At 35.9% G+C, this 19,994-nt stretch overlaps 2 protein-coding genes and 1 long non-coding RNA gene across 3 annotated transcripts; 2 read left to right on the top strand and 1 right to left on the bottom strand.

Annotated features, from left to right (window-relative positions):
- The first annotated feature begins 7,926 nt into the window (after positions 1–7,926).
- On the top strand, positions 7,927–15,609 carry LOC104089701 (IAA-amino acid hydrolase ILR1-like 6). The gene is made up of 5 exons (XM_009594659.4): positions 7,927–8,595; positions 9,288–9,413; positions 12,843–13,157; positions 13,642–13,770; positions 15,004–15,609. Exons 1-5 carry the CDS (start codon positions 8,080–8,082, stop codon positions 15,370–15,372), a joined length of 1,455 nt encoding a protein of 484 aa, XP_009592954.1. The 5' UTR covers positions 7,927–8,079; the 3' UTR covers positions 15,373–15,609.
- LOC138906349 (uncharacterized) lies at positions 14,849–18,575 on the bottom strand. Its single transcript, XR_011413608.1, has 2 exons — positions 18,340–18,575; positions 14,849–15,331 (listed from the first exon to the last, which is right to left on the bottom strand). It is a non-coding gene; the product is annotated as an uncharacterized lncRNA (long non-coding RNA).
- LOC104089700 (protein HYPER-SENSITIVITY-RELATED 4-like) lies at positions 16,212–19,769 on the top strand. Its single transcript, XM_009594658.4, has 2 exons — positions 16,212–17,359; positions 19,132–19,769. Exons 1-2 carry the CDS (start codon positions 16,355–16,357, stop codon positions 19,528–19,530), a joined length of 1,404 nt encoding a protein of 467 aa, XP_009592953.1. The 5' UTR covers positions 16,212–16,354; the 3' UTR covers positions 19,531–19,769.
- The last annotated feature ends 225 nt before the right edge of the window (positions 19,770–19,994 follow it).

The raw sequence follows: 19,994 nt of genomic DNA on the forward strand, positions 1-19,994 counted from the left end.
CGCACATACAAGGACAAAGTCATACAAGCTACATGATAGAAGGTAGCAACAGTTAAGAGATTGGAAGAATTCCGATCACAAGTCGTGGTGTGAGAAAGAGGTCTAAAGGCGGGAATGCCCTGACCTTTGGATTTATTCACAAAATAATTGCCTAGATGGAAAGGACAATATTAAAGTATTCTCAAGAGATATAGGTTATGAGACTAATAAGCACATCAGTCAACATTCGAGAACGAATGTTCCAAAGGAGGGAATGATGTTACACCACATGTTTTCGTACGTAAGAGTACGTTGTAAGACAATTGATGTAAACTCATAAATAAGATAATTTTTGAAATTACATATGATAGGTTAATAATGTTACCTTGGAGGCTACAAATCTTTAAGATCATGGATAACAAGTACCAAGAGGGATGGAAATCTTAGATGCTAAACGAATTGAAGAAAATAAGTTCGTCGAAAGTCGACAAGTTTGTAATGTTATAACATGTACTTTTGGGGTGAGACTAGGGTACTTAACATGATAAGGATGTTATTTTATGAGTTATTTTAGTTGTATGATAGTCGCGTGTTACGTTTTGAAGTCAAGCGAGTTGTGAAACAAAAGTTGGCAGAGGTCAACACAAGTTACATTCATAAATGTGCTGAAGATTGGGTTAAATATAGCGGAGCTTTTCTCCCAATATACTTGGAATTACGGGATTATACATATATAAGATTGAATATCTATGAGTCTATTTTCTAACGCATTAAACCGTGTGTTGATACGCCATTGGATTAGAGAGATATTTTCAGTTTTGGGAGACTGTGCAGACTGCATATGTGACAAGTAGGTGTGTCACTGAAGCTTTTTGAGAAATAAATTTTGTATGTTATATGAAGTATTTTTGGACATATTATATACAAAATTAAAGGTCTTTTAATTTAGTTTCCAACTCTCTTAATCGTTCGTTTATACGACATCCAGATAAAAAGATATAAGCGTCAGAATAAGGGCCAATGATGAGGAGCTAAGGTCTTAGGTCGTCTTTATCTTCATTTTTCCATAGCACGCGACCAGAGAACACCCATAAACATATCCTTAAGCTCTCTTCTAGGGTTTCAAAGATGATTAATATCCTGGGTATGAAATCAAGAAGCGATAACATTAGAACGATCCCTATGACGTAAGTATCGCTATATCGCCTCTCCTTTTTTTTTTGTAGTTTGAGTTTTGGAAGGTACTTAATAGTTAAGAAAACGTATACTTTCTGTATTTAAACTTTTAAATATCAAGGAAGGTTGATAAATTCATTTCCTAATAGTTAGAACTCACGGGATGGTGATTGGAAGCCATGCATTTGATTTATTTCACTTTTAGTAGACTGTTTTGTAGTCCACTCGTGTTGGCCTATTGTATTGCTAATATATGGAGTTTAGATGGATGAAGGGCATGGAGAAACGCAACATGTGGTAGGGTAGTAGGCTGGTCGCTATTCGTTGCAATTTCAGGCTAATTGATAACTTGTTGATTGGGTGTGTTATGGTATATTTGGGGGTTTTTTTGTATTGAAGGTGTCGAATTGTAGTTGGATTATTTTTGAGTTGCTGATTATATTGTGTTTGTATATCGCCTATAGTAGGGTTGAGGGAGAAGTCAAATCAGGGGAAATGCTGCCCGTTTTATTTTAAAATCGAGTTATCGTTTGAGATACGTGATATACTAGCGCTATCTAAGTTGTACATGCATTTATTTGTTATAGGGTTGGCGCTCTAGTTTTCATAAGCTTGTTGTTGAGTTGCATTGACGACTTGAGGTATATTAAGTCTATCCCTTCTTTTCTTTTGTCATGATCCATATGATACAAACTAAACGAGCAAATGTGCAACTTTCTTAAATGACTTTATTCATAGAAGTACTAGAGGTGCCTATGTTATTGATTCCCAATGTCCTACTATCATATCGCATGTTCATGGGTCTCATGAAATTTTGAGAGATCTTATTGACTTACTTCATTATGCATTACATCCATTTATACATGTATACTGACCCATGACCATATGGCGTTATATACGCGTATAGTATATGTATATGGGGTATGGGAAAATATTATGGCGTTATATACGCACCACCACCTGATCAGCCGGTATACGTTGATAATTTCTCCCACATAAGCCAAGATGATATAATGGGATGCCCTCAGAGGCTTGATGATGTTATGTACGCATACACCTATGCATGATATGATATTTATATGCATATGCATGACATTATAAATGTTTCATGATTCATAGAGCTATTCAAACTTATAAGTTGAGTTCTTTACTCCATGTTTCTTTCATCTCTTATATATACTGCTTTTCATGCCTTACATACTCGATATTTTATTTGTACTGACGTTCCTTTTACCTGGGGATGTTGCGTTTCATGCCCGCAGGTCCCGATAGACAGGTTGACAGTCCTCCTAGTAGGCTATCAGCTCAGCGGAAGGTGTTGGTGCACTCCACTTACTTCGAAGTTGCCTATTTCGTCAGTATGATTTGGACATGTATTGATTGGTATGGCGGGGACCTGTCCCGGCCTTTATAACATTTATGTACTCTTAGAGGCTTGTAGACAGATGTCATGTATATGGATACTTGTATGGCCTATAGTTTGAGTGTACAAATGATCATGTCAGCCTTATAGGCCCATATGTCACATATATAAGTTTCTATATCATGTTGGATCGTCCTATGTCTAGTATTCCCTTATATTTTATTCTCACTATCTCATGACGACGCGTCTGGCCCACGTACCCATGACGGTATGATAAGAAAGATATGTTACATTGGTACTCGATTGTGCAAGGCACCGGGTGCCCGTCGCGACCCTGCGGTTTGGGTCGTGACAGATTGAGCATTGTTCACGGCTATGATAGAGCGGTGGTGACCGGAGACACACACGTTTCATCTACCCATCGGCGAGGCTATTATCACGCTTGAGGACGTAGAGGTTATTTTTGGGCTGCATGTCGATGGATTACCTGTAGCTTACTCGCATGCTCTTAGAAACTATAGGGGAGTGGATTACCTACATATGTTGCAGAATCTCACCGGTTTCCAGCCAGCAGAGCCGACTGCATTGAGTGGGGCTAGTCAATTATAGCTGACACCCGTACGGCAGCATCTGGCGGTGATGGATATGGATATTGCGGATGATTCACCGTCAGAGGATATCGACCGACACACGAGATTATTGTTGTTGTTGATGTTTGGTGGTGTATTGTTCCCAAACACTTCGGAAAACCTAGTCAGTTTGAGATTTCTACATCATCTGGAGTAGCTAGATGATTTACCTGGTTACAGCTATTCTAGGTTACCTGTATATACAGATATGTCGGGCGTGCATGGGCACCCAGAGAAACGTTGCCGGATTTTTACCGCTGCTGCAGGTGAAAACATAGTCAACTCTTTTCATGATTATAACATACATAGTAAAAATATAACTTAAATTTTACGTCCACAATCTATATTAGGTTTGGGCCTGGGAGCGGTTCCTGCAGTTCCATCCACCTCTACCACCGATCGCACCAGATGCACCACCTCCACTGTTTCTCCCTTTAGCTTGGCGGTGGGTTGATAGGAGAGGCTACGCACACGAGGTCGAGGCTCGACATCATCTCCATTATTACAGGGATTTGTTGGATTTACTTAAAGGCGCGCAGGCACATATATACTTAAGTTTACTTGGCCTGGATTTATATGTGTTGCATTTACTCACGATTCTTGTGTTTAATAAATAGTTCGTATGGAGGCCATAAACCGACGCACTCATAGCTAGTTTGCCCGATTATTGCTCCCGTGGCCGAGCTATGTTGAGCTCTTCCGCCCCACTGATATGTCTTGCCATAGTCAAGCATCATGCCACAGAGCGAGTCCTTCGTCAGTTTGGTCGCCCGCAGCTTGTACCTATTCCGCCCACTTGGCACGAGACACATTACCAGCGGGATGATCGTTGCAGGGTTAACCAGACATACATGGCATGGCTAGAGTTCGAGATTGATGTTTGGGACCAAAGGTGTGACCTGATTCCACCATACCTTCCACATAATCGTATGGATGGCGAGCATGAGTACATGGGTTGGTATCGCAGAGTTACCCGACTTCTAATCAGGAATCCCGTTCATCGCGCAGGTAGTCGGTACATTCCATACGTCGGGAGGCATGTGGCACCAGTATGTTAATTGTTATACATACTTATAACGTTACATTATTCTTCCGTAATTAATATTTAAATGTTATGCATACTATTGGCTTACATAAATTCTACCAGCTGGGACTGCAGATGCTGCAGCATATAGGCGAGGGAGCGTCAGCTTTGCACGTCTTTGGCCGTTGAGTTACTGATCTTGCTGCCAACACATTGAGAAGTGTCCGAGAGGATGGGCTCTTAGGATACGAGGCTGCTTATATGCCGCCCAAGGAGTACCATCATGGGCCACTAGTAGAGCCTGAACGTGATAGACGTGGCAGACGTGGCCAAAGAGGAAGGGCTAGCCCACGAGGTTGTGGTAGTCGGCGAGGACGGGGTCCCCAGCAAGGGGGCGTTGAGGCACCCGTGGAGGGTATTAGAGATGATCAACCATGTGAACACCCTGAGCCACACGATGCTCCTCGTGATATGTCGTCATTCAGCTTTCAGCTTATGCCAGGGATTTCGCAGGTGACCCCGTCTGCTCCATTGTTGATTGCAGGCAAGACCATTACGCAGTAGGGGTATAATTATTTCATGTATAACACATGCATATTAGGCGCTATATATGTAGCGCGCATACTACGTGCGCTATACCCATATGAATTATTGGTAGGTCAGTAAAGTGCAGCTGAATTATTTGTGGGGTAGGAAAGTTCAAGTATAGCGCGGTTATTCAGCGCGCTATACCTTAACGGACAAACATGTCGTTAAGGTATAGCGCGGTGAATAACTGCGCTATATATAAAATGATAGTCAATTTTTTTGCACCTATTTTTATCGTTTGAGTCCAAAAGAATCACACTTTGGTTCCAGACTCGTTAGGGGAGGATGTTTGGTTGTGCCGAAGATGAGTCTACTTTAGGCCAAATATATACGCGGACACCTAAACTTGTCCAAAATTTTTATTTAGACACTTGAACTCGGGCTAGTACCTATTGAACACCTAAAGTCCTCCAAAAGTGTATTAATTAGAAATATTTTGCTGAGATAGCCAAAAAATAAAGTGCGTGCATTTCAAATGCAATTGACCTGGCAAAACAAACCAATGAGACAGAGACACTTGGAATTTGATCCCAAAAAATTAGGAAAAAAAGTTTTGAGGGGAAAATAAAAAACTCCATTATAGCTACCCCCCCCCCCCCCCCAAACAAAACTCTCTTTCTCTCTTCCGATATTTCCTTTCAATTTTTCCAGTAACGTTTTCTTAAATTTGCATGAGCTTTTTGCAGCTTAAACACATGAAGAATTAGTTGCTGTAGTATTAAAACGAAGTTATTAGCAGAAATTGGGAACTAGAATTGATATAGAGGAGATCTTGATGCAACCATCACTAACCCAGGTGGAAGCTCCATTAACAGAGAAAAAACAATGCTTATAAAATATGTAAAGAGGATAGATAAATAAGGAAAATGTCTCTACTTAGCTATTCTGAATTTCAAATAAGTTTCTGCTTGACAATTTCAAATCTTTAAATTTCTCTTACCTTAATCGTCTCACCAACTCCCATAACAAATGCAAATTTCTGATTTCAGTACACATATCCAGCAATCGATTTTGACTCTGGTTTTCTATTATCAAATTTACAAGGAAAACTTTAGCTGATGGTGGTGTTACAATTGGGTGGGATTGGGAAAACCAGATCTAATATTTTTTTGGAGTGTTCTTGGCGGAGAAGGGAGAAGCGGGCTTGCTTCCGGGCCGGCCATGAAAATTTCTGGCAAGGTAGGCCGACCTTCAGGCAAAACCAGAGTAAAAGAAAAAATATGAAAAAAGAAAAAGAGAAAGAAAAAAGAAAAAAATGAGTTTACTATTTTTTGAGATACTAAACGCGCTTTAAGAGAGTGAAAAATACACATTTTGTCATGTCAGCAAAATATGTCTAATTGGAATATTTTTAAAATAGTTTTGGTGTTCAATAGGTACCGACCGAAGTTTAAGTGTCTAAACAAAAAATTCGGACAAATTAAAGTGCCTCCGCATGTATTTGGCCTCTACTTTATTGAAACAACGGGATTTGCACATACACCCTACTCTATATCGCATTATTTCAACACGTGGTCTACTTTGTGTTGGTAAAAGCTCAACTTCAACAACTGTACATTCATTTACAACCCTGTTGTCTTGTTTTACGTGGTAGTTTTGATTGGACGCAAAACATTAAAAAAAATTTGATCTGAAAAAACTATAAACATTAGTTATAAATTATATTATTAAAGATAAAATAAGGAGTCTAAAATTAAATTTTTAAATATAAAAATAATATTAATTTTTATGTACAGACTAAAAAAAATCATACAAGCTAATGTATATGATTCGATCGATTAGACAACTACAACAAGATAATTCTCGGCTGTAGTTCATATGTCATATGTGAGAGTCATCAACTTATGGATTCTCGAAGTATGGTTTTGAATGGACAATGAGCACTGAGCAGTCTTAAATTTGTCAACACTAAGTAAATTCTATATTAATTTTTTAAAAATAAATATATTTAAATAGGAATATTAAAAGCGTCTACATGTTGTCATTTCTACTTCCTAAAGCCCACAAAATACGGTTCTATATAGGCGAATTTGTTATTTTAACCCTTTCAATTTCTGAAATATCTTCCAAACATATCAAAACTTCTACGTGTCTCGTTGAAATTAACTAAATGCAACATTCAAACGCCTATCCCCTATGTCATTCTTGAGTTCAATTTAATTTCATCGGTTCTGACTTTATCAGACATTAATATTATTTAGAAAGTCAAATATTTTTCTTTATCACAATTTTTTATATATTTTTAATTAAAAAAAAGTTACTCCCTCTAATTTTAAAAGAAAGTAGAAAGATCTTTTATACATACAAATGTAACCCTCGTGGTATTTTGACATACTATGACATTTCTATAAATGACTAGTTTAAATTTAAAGAGTTTTTAAATATAAAAAATAAACTTTTTTTTGGTAAATACATGATTTTATTAAATTAGTATTAATAATTCTTTCCCTTTTCCTTTAAAACGAAGCATGGAAACCGTACCACGTGTTTATACTTATTTTGGAAAGAAATACTTATCGTATATTTCTGTCTTCAATTTTCCTCCACCCATCTTTTGCCAAGTACCTATGCCTAATCCCACCACAGACCACACTCGTAGCCGAATTCAATGAGAGGACAAATTGGTGGGTCCTTTCTCTTTTAGACTTTTGTAGTTATGGCTATTTACGCAATCAATTCCACCACGTGACTCAATTCACTAAACTCCTTTTACTTTCTCTTATAGTATTATATATCACCACGTGTTGTTCCTATTCCCCTTGTGGCCTCTGTCCCTCTCCTACCCCACCTCCCATTCACTCGCGGTTTTTAGTTCGACAGATTATTTCATATAGAGTTTAAATTTTTTTTTAAAATTTATATTTTTAATAGTTTAAGGGGTAAAAGTTTTGTGAGCTAATAATATTTGTGTGATTATAAAAGTTTATCATTAAGATAAAATAAAAAGTTTAAAATTAAATTAATTTCAATTATAAAAATATATCATTGTTTTTAAAACGGACTAATAAGTTAAGTTTGTTAACACATAAAATGGCAAATTATGCATTCAAATTTGTTATTTATAGAAATTTTATAAGTATTTACGCAAAAAATTATATTCAACGTCAAAAATATCTTTATACCTTCAAAAAGAAAAAAAAATACGTCAAAAGTATTAGAGTTCGCATGTGCCCCTAGTTATCACTCTCTCTTTCCCACACATATACTCACTCTACTAAATTACTTTTATCTAATCTCCATTGATTCATTTCTCAAACACAAACTTTCATCTTCTTATTATCTCTCTTGAATCTTCATATCTCTATCTTTCTTCCATCAAAATGGATACCCTAGTGAAGTTATTTCCAATAACTTGTAAAAAAGCAATTTTTTTTGCCATATTTCTTGGTTTCATTTTAACTAATCCATTAAAGGGAGCAAAAACCTCTGCTTCCTCTTCCTCTGATCAACATGATTTCACATACTTCAAATCCATTACTTTATTAAAAAATCCCAATAATATGGTCCTTCAAAACCAAACAAGAACATCAAAACTCAAACTTTTTACCTCCTCGGACTGCTCAATTTGGACAAAAGAATGCTCAAATGAAATTCTGAAAATTGCCCAGAAGAAAGAGCATGTGAAATGGATAAAATCAGTGAGGAGAAAAATACATGAATACCCTGAACTTGCTTTTGAAGAATATGAAACTAGTGAACTGGTTCGTCAAGAACTTGAGAAAATGGAGATTCCTTATCAGTTTCCGTTAGCTACTACCGGAATTCGAGCCATGATCGGCTCCGGCCAGCCGCCGTTTGTTGCTCTCAGAGCTGATATGGATGCCCTTCCAATTCAGGTTTCTATTTTAATTTTTTAAAATTTTTATTTCTTATTTTTGTTTTCTTCCATTTCCTAATTTCCAAATGTTACTAGAAAATTGAAAATAGAAAACTTTCTATCCTTGGGCTACTCGTTTTTTCTTACTTGTTAATCTGATAAAATTAACAGTTTAATTAAGTGAGAAAAAAATATGAAAGAACATGGTCCTTAGAATATGATATTTACCACTGAATATTGAAATTATTAGCTTGAAAATCTATTACTCTAATTATTTTTTTGATTTATATGTGGGGCATAGTTTCTCATGCATATCTATTTTGAGAAAAGTGCCAATCTTTATCTTCCATTCTACTTCTAAGATACGTGTCTTGTTCACGTTTCACAACAATGTCACATTTTTATATTTTTATATGTTTTTACAGCACGTGTCTTATTTATATTTAAAAATAATTATAATTTTTTTTTACTAAGTATCATTTTTTTTTTGTCTCACTTATATCTGACGTCAGCTGCTGCTTTTCTGACTGAGTCTCACATTTATGTTTAAACACGTGATAATTTATTAGTACAACAAATAGAAAATATTTATCTTTAAATAAGGACCACACCCATTATGGTTTTTATTTTATTTTCTTACATACTTTGTTTTGTTTAAATTTTAAAATTGTTGCAAATCTTCATTTATATTTTTGTTATATCCCAATACAGGAAGCTGTTGAATGGGAGCACAAGAGCAAAATTGCGGGCAAAATGCACGCTTGTGGTCACGACGCTCATGTGGCTATGCTCATAGGTGCAGCCAAGATTTTAAAGGCTCGTGAGAAGAACTTAAAGGTATGTTTTATAATAAACATCATTCAGAGAAATGTTACTCAAATTTTAGGGGCATATTTTGAATTTTAAAATTTTCACCTACAGTTTATTTATTCTTATATTTTTTATTTTCTTCATGAAAACTACTCTTTATTCTTTTTTTTTTCTCCTTAAAAATATCTTTTCATTTCTAGTCATATAATGTTATTCTCTTTATTAATTCCCCCAATTTTTTTTTAAAGGACCTGGTCTAAAGAATAAACCAAGTGTGGACTATCAAATCAAGTTTATTCTTGTGACTCAAAGAAGAAGAAAACGTTGTTCTTGTGACTGCTTAAAATATTCTTTTGTCCTCCATATAGTGGTTTCCATGATTTTGGGCATAATATTTGGAGAATATTGGAGCACCAAGCTCCGATTGTTTGTTTTTTAATTGGTCGTGGGTAATTGAGTACCTGGGGCTATTTTATTTGCAATAATGAGAATAGCACCTAAACTTTTTGGCTAAATGGTAAATCTAGTGATCTGCATTTAGTTTTTTGATACTTTTTAGAGTTGGGCACTTCGTACGAACAACATTAGTTATAGTTATAATACTTCAAATATAAGCAGAGTATCTACTTTGTGATGGTTCTTTTAGAGCTTTTTGCCAGGCTGAAGGTAATTACATTGGATTCTTTTAGTTCTACTTTTGACTTTTTTTCTCCATTGCAAGTGCGTTTTGGGTGGTCTTTGCATTGTTAAACTTACAAAATTTCAATGAAAATTTTAGTATCATTCATATATTGGAATATACGAAGAAACCATAGGCAGGGGCGGATCTAGTGTTATGATACGAGCTGGTTCATCTGAACTTAGTACTTTTGATTCATAGTTTAAATTTATGTATAAAATTTACTAAAATTGCAACAAACAATAAATATGTACCCATAACTTAATGAGTATAATGAGTTCAAAGCTAAAAAATTAAAAAGATGAACTCATAGAGGTCAAATCCTAACTCCGCCTCTGACCAGAGGCGGATTTAGTGGGGCGGACCCGAACCCCCTTCGCCGAAAAATTACACTGTATATATAAGGCAAAATCTGTTTTTACCTATATATTTTATGTTTTGAATCCTTTTGATATAACCCAAAAGCAGGGGGCGGCCCAAGAAGATTGGTGGCCTAAAGCCAATTTTTAATTTGGGGCCTTTCAGAAGGAAAAAAAAAATTATCATAACATCGATGATTCATTGCGATGTTCCTACACATAGAACAACACAATTTAGCGCAATTGTCGCACAATAACTCGCTTAAATCAACAAAATATAGGGCGAGTAATGTGCTAAAAGTATAGAATTTTGGCCGAACATCAGTTGTTAATAGTTTTTTTTATAAATAATTTAGTCTCTGCTAAGATATTGTTGATCTTAGATAATAGAACCAAATTCATATAGATACCTCACTAATGATGTCACTCGTAAAATTTAAATAATGAAAAGTTTTATATTCGCGACAAGGGTTTAGGTGGAGTGATTCTCTTTCTCCATTTTTTGCTCAAACGATTATATCACTACTAAATCAAAAGTTATCTTGAATTTTTATAAAATATTTTATTTTTTATTTTAACATACCCAATATATTTAGACCCTGCTTCTAAAGATTATTGTGGGATGTATTTGATCCAACTTACCTTAATTAAATATATTGGGTTCGAGTCCTGTGGTTAAAAAAAATCCTGTTAAAACGTGTTCTCTCTTTTACTAAGTCTTACGCGGTACGAATCTAAATTAGTTGGGGCCTCAATACAAATACGAGTAGAAAAATAAAAGAAAAATTTGGGGGCCTCAAAATTTAGTGGCCTAAAGCCTTTGCTTTAGTGGCTTGCCCTTGGGCCGCCCGTGCCCAAAAACATAGCTTAGTGGTTAAGTGGTTCAAAACTTTTTTCCTTTTTTGAATTGGTTTGAAAGAAAATAACTGGAACGAAAGAGAATTGAATTGGTTTGAAAGAAAAGAACTGGAACGAAAGAGAATTGTCATGAAATAATAAGTCACAACCAGTCTTTTATTCCCCTTCTATTCCTCCCTCCCCTCAGAGACGGGGGCCAAGATCCCATCTTTTCGTTGCCTTTTCAAGTGCAAATATGTCCCCTAAACCTTTATGCGTCAATTAGTTTAGAAACACGAACAAGTTGGTATTTGATTAATCTTAGGTATCTTTACTTAGTACTATGATTATCACTATGTTATACTAAAAATAGTTGAGAGAGGAGAGAGAGAACTGGTTCCATGTCAATTAAATTATAGCTTGTTCATACAGTTGGACTGGTAGTTACATGACCAAGTCAACTAAAAACAAAAAGAAGTAATTGCAGTAATATATATATATATATATGAGAGGTATGTATATTATATCGAGATTCTGCTTTTAAATAAAATCTTATATTTAAAAATTTCCCTTTTCTTTTTGGTAAGCTATCTAAGAGTATTTGTTGCGGTCTTGAGGATGAGGATGACAGCCAACAACTCATTGAGAGTAATTGGGACCATGGAATTATGAAATGCATTTTTATTTATTTCAAGTCATTTTCAACACTTGAGGACCTTGGGAAAAAAAGAGGCAAAAATCCTGTAATTTGTAAGGATCAAATGGTTTAATAAATGGGAAGATAAAGCACCTTTATAGTGCCTTTGTTTATAGAGGTTTTCTTGTCTTTTATCTTTCCAATATAATAGAGATGCCCACTATCTCTCCGATATCAAATCCGTTCCATTTTGATGCTGAATGGCATTGAATATTTTAGTCGTTTGTTAATGAGAAGATGGAGATTTTCGTCAATTGAGATTTTATTGTAAAGAATGACGCTCGTATGATCTTATCATGTAAACTTCATTTATACTTATCTCATTTATTAATTCCAATAGAATTTCAACCAACTTAGGTGCATTAATTTCAAATATAGCCCGCCAAAACTTAAACAAAAAAGAAGAAATGTGCTTAGCTTCTTTTGTTTTTGCTTGAATTTGAACGCTAGCATAAATACAATCATTCCTTGAGTGCAATTATAAAAGTATAGAATAGCATACATTCTGAAAAGGAAAAAAGAAAGAGAAAAAAATACAATTATTTCTTTCCAATTGTCAAGTTGCCTACTTCTATAATCAATTACAACATGTGATATGTGGGACCAGAGGCGGAGTCAAGGGACTGCAATACTTTTAGTTACTGGGTTCTAAATTAATAAATTGAACATATTCAATGAATTTCTTAAGATAAATACATGATTTGAACAAAACCTACTAGGTTCGGCCGAACCCGCATCTCGCGTTCTACCTCCGCTCCTGTGCGGGAGAAACAGCAAAATAATAATGTGCTTAATAGCAATCCCCTCTTCCATTTTCTTCAGAACCTTGTATTATTAAGAGCTGTAGTTGTCCTTGAACTAATTATGCTATTGATGTTTACCAGGGGACAGTGATTCTAATATTTCAGCCAGCAGAGGAAGCAGGGAATGGAGCAAAAAGGATGATAAAAAATGGAGCTTTAGAAAATGTAGAGGCTATATTTGCTGTTCATGTTTCACATCAGCATCCAACTGGTGTAATTGGTTCAAGACCTGGGCCTCTTCTTGCTGGATGTGGCTTTTTTAGAGCTGTCATTAGTGGTAAGACAGGCCAAGCAAGCAATCCCCACCACTCTATTGACCCTGTACTTGCTGCTTCTGCTGCTGTTATCAGCTTGCAAAGTATTGTTTCTCGCGAATCCAATCCCTTGGATTCTCAGGTGTGCTACTTAACTAGTAATCACCAAGCTTTTAAGTTTATCGTTTCTTTTCATGTCGGTGTTGTCCCGACTAATTTGCGTGCATCTCGACCGTCTTATCAAAAATTGTTACTTTCCGCCCGTCAGCTAAGACACCGGGTAACTATGCTTGTCTAGCTTGAGAATGATGAAAAGAAATCACATAGCGTTTTGAGGAAAAGAGAAAGACAATAGTCACAGCACCCAAGGCTATAACCGTCGAGGAAGTTGGTGAAAATTCTAGGAGACCATGGTTCAAATCTTACCAGAAACAAAAAAACTTTAGACAATTTTTTCTTATCCGGCTAAGATGTGATGGAAAATTAGAAGTTACCTGGTGTCTATACCATTGGGAAGTAATAGGGGCGCGTAAAATGGCTAATACATCACTATTATAAACAAAAATTGTAACAGCTTCAAGAACTGATTTTTTTTTGACATTCTGTTTTTTGTGAATTCATTTTAGGTGGTGTCGGTGACATCGTTCAATGCCGGAGATAAGTTTGATGTGATACCAGAAGCAGTTACTCTCAGTGGTACTTTCAGGGCTTTCTCCAGCACCAACTTTTATCAGCTTCTTAGAAGAATAAGAGAGGTTAGTAATAGTAGATATATTGTGACCAACATGAGTGCATTCACAAATCTCACCCAAAAAGTTTCAGCTCAATCATGACTCCGGACTTATCCTAAACGGCAAAGGGCCAAATATATCCTTATACTATGAGAAAAAGTTTAAATATACCTTTCGTTATACTTTGGGTTCAAATATATTCCTGCCGTAATACTATTGGTTCAAATATACCCCTTTTCTGTTAAGTTTGTCCAAGGTGGACATTCAATCCTACGTGATACTGATATTTGATGAGGTGGATGCCACATGACATGTCACCTCAGCGCCCCTAATCCATATATAAAAGACTAAAATTTGAAATACAATATTTTTTATGGTAGCGGCAATGGTAGCAATAATGGTTGGGGGAAGAAAATTTTAGTGGTGGAAAAAAAATAGGAGGGGTAAAATGGGTTAGGGGTGCTGAGGTGGCAAGCCATGCGGCTCATCAAATGTCAGTGCCACGTAGGATTGAATGTTCACTTTGGACAAATTTAACTGAAAAATGTATATTTGAACTAATAGTATAACGATATGAGTATATTTGGACTCAAAGTATAACAATAAGGATATATTTGGACTCAAAGTATAACGAGAGGTACATTTAAACCTTTTATGATATTACAAGGGTATATTTGCCTTTTCCGTATCCTAAATCTTGCCGAGTCACAAGATAACTCTGTTTTAGCCAATATTATAGGACCCAATGTTGGTCATGTCCTCAAAAAATGCCAAGATTTGATTGACGAATTACACACCATGTGGTCTATTATAGATTCGTGAATTAGAACCAAAAGCTTTTACTATTGCAAAAATAAAATCAACCACTCCTAGATGTGGATACTGCACCATATGTAAGGAGGACAAGTCGTTTCACCAATTTTGTAAAAGATCTAATCCTTTACAGTAGAACAAGAAAACATACCAAAAACGTGCATGCTAAAATATTCCATGGTCCTACAACAAGGTATACTTTGTAGTACTCCATTCGCTTCAGTTTATGTGCAAAATTTGACATGTCACAAAGTCTAAGAAAGAAAAATATTTGGAACTTGTGGTCAAATTTCTTACTATAAAAGCCATACTATTAAGAATAAATGAAAAATAAAGTTAAATTGTTCTCAATATATAAATTGATACTATTCTTTTTTAAATGAACTAGTAAGGAAAGAGTGACACAAGGACTTGTACTAATTTCTACATGACTTTTAACAACAGGTATTCACAGAACAAGCTAGTGTGTTCAGATGCAGTGCAACAGTGGAGTTTTTCGAAGACAAGGACACAATCTATCCTCCGACAGTGAACGACGACAGAATGTACGAACATGTGAAGAAGGTCGCCGGTGATTTGGTTGGTCCGACGAACTTTAAGGTAGTTCCACCGATGATGGGAGCCGAGGACTTCTCCTTCTACTCTGAACTGATACCTGCAGCATTCTTCTATATAGGGATAAGGAATGAGACATTAGGATCATATCACACAGGACACTCTCCTCATTTCATGATTGATGAAGATGTATTGCCTATTGGTGCAGCAACTCATGCTGCAATTGCGGAAAGATACCTTTATGAGTATGGATCTTGATAGTTAAACTTCATTTTGAAGTGAAATAGGAATTTTGTTTTATGCAATTCTTCTTTTTTTTCACCTTTTTTTTCTTCGACTTCTACCTAGCATGCCAACCTATGTTATGATTAACTACTAAGAGTCCCATCAAGAATGGTTGTACTATTTTTTTTCTTAAATGTTTTTTCATGAGGTTGGTCACATGAATTATGGAGAAAAGAAGATATATGATATTATAAAGGTCTTTTGCTAGAATTTGAACTCTGTACATAAATGATGTATGATGAAGTTGCAACTATTAGACTGTAACTACTGTCTTTGGTCACATGAGAAACAGTTATCTGGGGAAGTTCTCTATATTCTTTGATATTCTTAGATGTTAAAGGAAAGTGTATCTCAGACAACATTTAGATGTAATGTGTACTATGTACAAATTAATGAAGGTCTGATTACTAACAAACTGATCGAATCTTATCTTACTCATAACATAAGGTAAACTTAACTACGTTAGATAACAAACTAAGATGGCCCGATAACCAAGTTATAAAGATGTAGTATATATTAACTAGCAAAATTGCCGCGAAAAGTTCCAGGTATACTATTAATATTTCAAAGAACTCATATCTGGGATTGGGTATAAAGCATTTCCATCTTAAGATGTTCCATGGAAGCTCCTATATAACGATTTGCAATAAACAAAAACACCAAAAGAATCAATATTTGGGATTTCCAATCTTCTTTCAACTTTTTCTGGCTTTTCAATCTTCTTTCCATCGACATTTCATTAATTAGCACGTTCCTAATTACTTGTCAAAAAGGAAAAGCACCGTTTTTAATTTAATCATCCATTAGCTGCCTTTCAAGATTCTATTCCCATCTTAATCCCCTATTCCAAGAGATATATAAAAATCAAAACTCAAAACAGGGGAAGAGGGAGCTATCTACAATCAATTTGCTCAATTCACAATAATCCCATAATCCCAATTTCTTAGCAGTTAATATGTCTACTTCTGGTGAATCAAATATGGCAATTGCCAAAACCATAATATCAGCAGTTGGCTCTGCTGCTGCAATGGCGATGGTGGCACATAACCTCCCTCCAGAAGTCCAAGACTATCTTTTTTTCGGGATAAGAAACCTCTTTATTAAATTCTCAAATCAGCTAACAATAGTAATTGATGAATTTGATGGCATGGTAAGCAACGAAGTATACGAGTCAGCACAAATTTACTTGGGCTCCAAGCTCTCTCCTAACACATGTCGCTTCAAAATCAGCAAACCGGAGAAGGAAAAGAATTTCAATATGAGCATGGAACGTAACGAGGAAGTTACTGATTGTTTCAAAGGTCAGAAATTCAAGTGGATATGGGTTTGTAGGCAAGTTCAGTCAAAAGATTATTTCTATAATCCGCGTGACATGAACTCCACTCTAAAATCCGAGGTTAGATCCTATGAACTCACGTTTCACCGAAAAAACAACGACTTTGTCCTCGAATGTTACTTGCCCTACATTATTAACAAGGCAAAATTGCGAAAACAAGAAATCAGGACACTAAAGATCCACACTGTGGATTATGAGAATATGCATGACCTAAGTGCAGTGTGGACGCCAGTAAATCTTGATCATCCTGCTACGTTTGAGACTCTGGCAATGGATGTGGAACAAAAGGAAAGGATTGTGAAGGATTTGGACAGGTTTGTGAAGAGGAAAGAGTATTATAGGAAAGTTGGGAAAGCATGGAAAAGAGGGTATTTGTTGTATGGTCCACCAGGTACTGGTAAATCTAGTTTGATTGCTGCTATGGCTAATTATTTGAACTTTGATATATATGATTTGGAGTTGACCGAGGTGAAGAAGAATACGGACTTGCGGCGGCTGCTGGTGGCCACTGCTAATAAGTCCATATTGGTGGTGGAAGACATTGATGCTACCATTGATTTGCAAGAAAAGTTGTCTAGCCGTGTAGCTGCTCCTTCTAATGACTCTCATGAGGAAGAAAGCAAGGTTAGAATCTTTAAAAACAATATTCCGCTTCTTTCACATTTTGTTAAATGTTGAAAGAATTTGAAAACACACTTTTCTTAATTAGTTAATTATATTCTTCAACACGAAGTTATTACTCCTTTCGTCCCAATTTATGTAGCATCATGCGGATATCGAGAGCCAAACGGTTTGGGGTAGGGCTGCTTATCGGACGGATCGGTCGGTTATTTACTCTTAACGGCTCGGCTTATCGGTTATCTGCTTTTAAATGTATTAATCCGTTAGCCACCCGATAAGATATCGGGCGGATTGGTATCGATTTAGCTATTATCGGGCGGTTTATCAGCCGGTTTATCGGCCTAGTTCAATCTGTATTACAGAGGATTATTTTGGTCCTTCAAGTTATACGGTTACTAGTAATTAGTAAATACCTAACGGTGCTTCAGCTAACATAACAGTTAACACTTCCTAACATGGCAATTACATCTCTCAAAATGAGTCCAGAATACAACTAGAGAAAAAATAAAAATTTAGACATAAAATCTAGAATAATTGGAGACATCCAAAATACAACTGTTGTAGCTAACCCCTAGCAGTGCTTCAATTTCTGCAGCTTCAAAGTTCAAAAAACTTGCAAGTTCTATTGGCTCCCAAGTATCCTTGTCACCCCACTCCACCAGAACACTGTACATTAATTCCGTATAAGTCAAAAAAGAAACATAGCATCGCTCTCCAACCTATTTCCCGTTTGCTTCCACTACTCTTCTATATCTTCCAACTTGAAATTGCTTCATCTAGTGTTCTTAAAATTTGTTTCCCAGATTTCGCTTTCTTTGCTTTCATGACTGTTGTTTCCTATATATTTTCCCATAAATTCACCAAATAAGAAGAGGAAAGAGAAATTAACAGCAAGATGCAACATGATATGTGCATATGCATGCTATCCCACTAAAGATTCAATCATCAAGTAAAGATTCGAAAAGGAGAAAAAAGAAACTTACCATCTACTGCTCTGGCTATGGCCGTAAGCTCGTAACTGAGGTTCTGAGATCTGGTTCTGAGAAGTGTGTTGAGATTGTGAGACGGCGAGAGGGAGAGGCGAGACTCGAGAGGGCTGGGCAGTGGGTTGCTGTTACTTATGAGATCTGAGGGAAATAAGGAATTTTAGATGTTAGGGTTTCTATTTTCTAATAGAGTAATAGTGTAATAGGGCTGGGCAGTACCGGTTAAGTGTAAGTGTCGAAAGGATTTTTATTATTTAATACACATATGGATAAAAATAATTTTTTTTATATATATATATATATATATATTTTCTTAACGGGTTAACGGTTTATCCGATAAGAAAATTAAATAATCCGCTCCCAAACCGATAAGCCGTTAATAATAAAATTTCAATCTGTTTTCCATCCGTTAAATCGATCACCCGTTACCAATAAGCCATTAAGTCATTTTTACGGTTCAATTTTCGATTTCGGTTCGATTTTAAACACCCAAACTTTGGGGCTCATACTAGCTTAAAGATAATACTCTTAAAATAATTACATTTGGACAAGCTTCCTCCTATGTGCTCTCCAACTGGTCCAAGTGTTCCAATCAACCTGGCCGCTCCGCCCCATTCACTATTTCCATAATCATTCATCAAATCATCCGCTATGATACTAATTTGTCGGTCTTTTTTCAGTCCATGAACACATTTAACATAGCGTGATATTATTTTTCTCAAAAAACTACCGTAACTTAAATTCATACTGAATGTCCATATGATTTTGTTCTGTCTTTTATTGTTATAGGTGACATTGTCTGGTCTGCTGAACTTCATTGATGGCTTGTGGTCAAGTTTTGGAGACGAAAGAATCATAATTTTCACAACAAATCACGTCGAAAAGCTTGATCCTGCATTGTTGCGACCAGGTCGAATGGACGTGCACGTTCATATGGCATATTGCACTTCTTGTGGCTTTAGGCTTCTTGCTTCCAATTACCTTGGGATCAGAGAGCATCAACTATTTGAAGAAATCGAGGAGTTGATTGGAAATACGGCAGTGACACCAGCTGAGGTTGCAGAGCAGCTGATGAAGGAAGATGAAGTTGACATTGCACTTAAAAACTTGATTGAGTTTCTTCATAAAAGGAGGAAAGAAGAGGAAGAGACAAGGCTCAAAGTACTCAAGAGGAAGAAAAATAAGTAGAAACAAGGAAGTCGGGGAGAATGTTGCAAATGAAAATTAGGACTCACTTGACTTTGTGAAATAACAACATGGTCCCACCTATCTATGTTTGATATTTGACTAACTTTTGGGAAATAATTGTGCATCTTAGAGTAGATATGTAATGTTTGGCTCTAAAAGTAATGAGTGTGTAATTAAGCACCCATAACTCATAGAGTAGATATGCCATTGTGTTTGATCATAAATGGATTAGATTAATATTTCACATTCTAAGAAATATTTATTACTCCATTGGAATATAGGGGTGGAAGAACGTTGAGGAAAAGTAGATGTATTAAAAATTTGAACGATAGTACTGCTTTTAAATTAAATTGAAGAATAACAAGAATATGATCGTCTACTTTAAGCGCCAATTGTTTCATTGTGTATTTAGTGTCCTAATTAGCTTAGGATAGTAACTTGGAAGTTTTACCTAGTAGGTTTAG

The sequence above is a fragment of the Nicotiana tomentosiformis genome, chromosome 2, assembly GCF_000390325.3.
Source record: "Nicotiana tomentosiformis chromosome 2, ASM39032v3, whole genome shotgun sequence".
NCBI lineage: Eukaryota > Viridiplantae > Streptophyta > Magnoliopsida > Solanales > Solanaceae > Nicotiana > Nicotiana tomentosiformis.

Bases quoted from the DNA above. Each gene is read 5' to 3' on its own strand.
- LOC104089700 (XM_009594658.4), top strand. From the start codon at position 16,355: ATGTCTACTTCTGGTGAATCAAATATGGCAATTGCCAAAACCATAATA. The intron at 17,360-19,131 runs GTTAGAATCTTT...TTATTGTTATAG, and splicing joins CTCATGAGGAAGAAAGCAAG to GTGACATTGTCTGGTCTGCT.
- LOC104089701 (XM_009594659.4), top strand. From the start codon at position 8,080: ATGGATACCCTAGTGAAGTTATTTCCAATAACTTGTAAAAAAGCAATT. The intron at 8,596-9,287 runs GTTTCTATTTTA...ATCCCAATACAG, and splicing joins TGGATGCCCTTCCAATTCAG to GAAGCTGTTGAATGGGAGCA. The intron at 13,158-13,641 runs GTGTGCTACTTA...AATTCATTTTAG, and splicing joins CCAATCCCTTGGATTCTCAG to GTGGTGTCGGTGACATCGTT.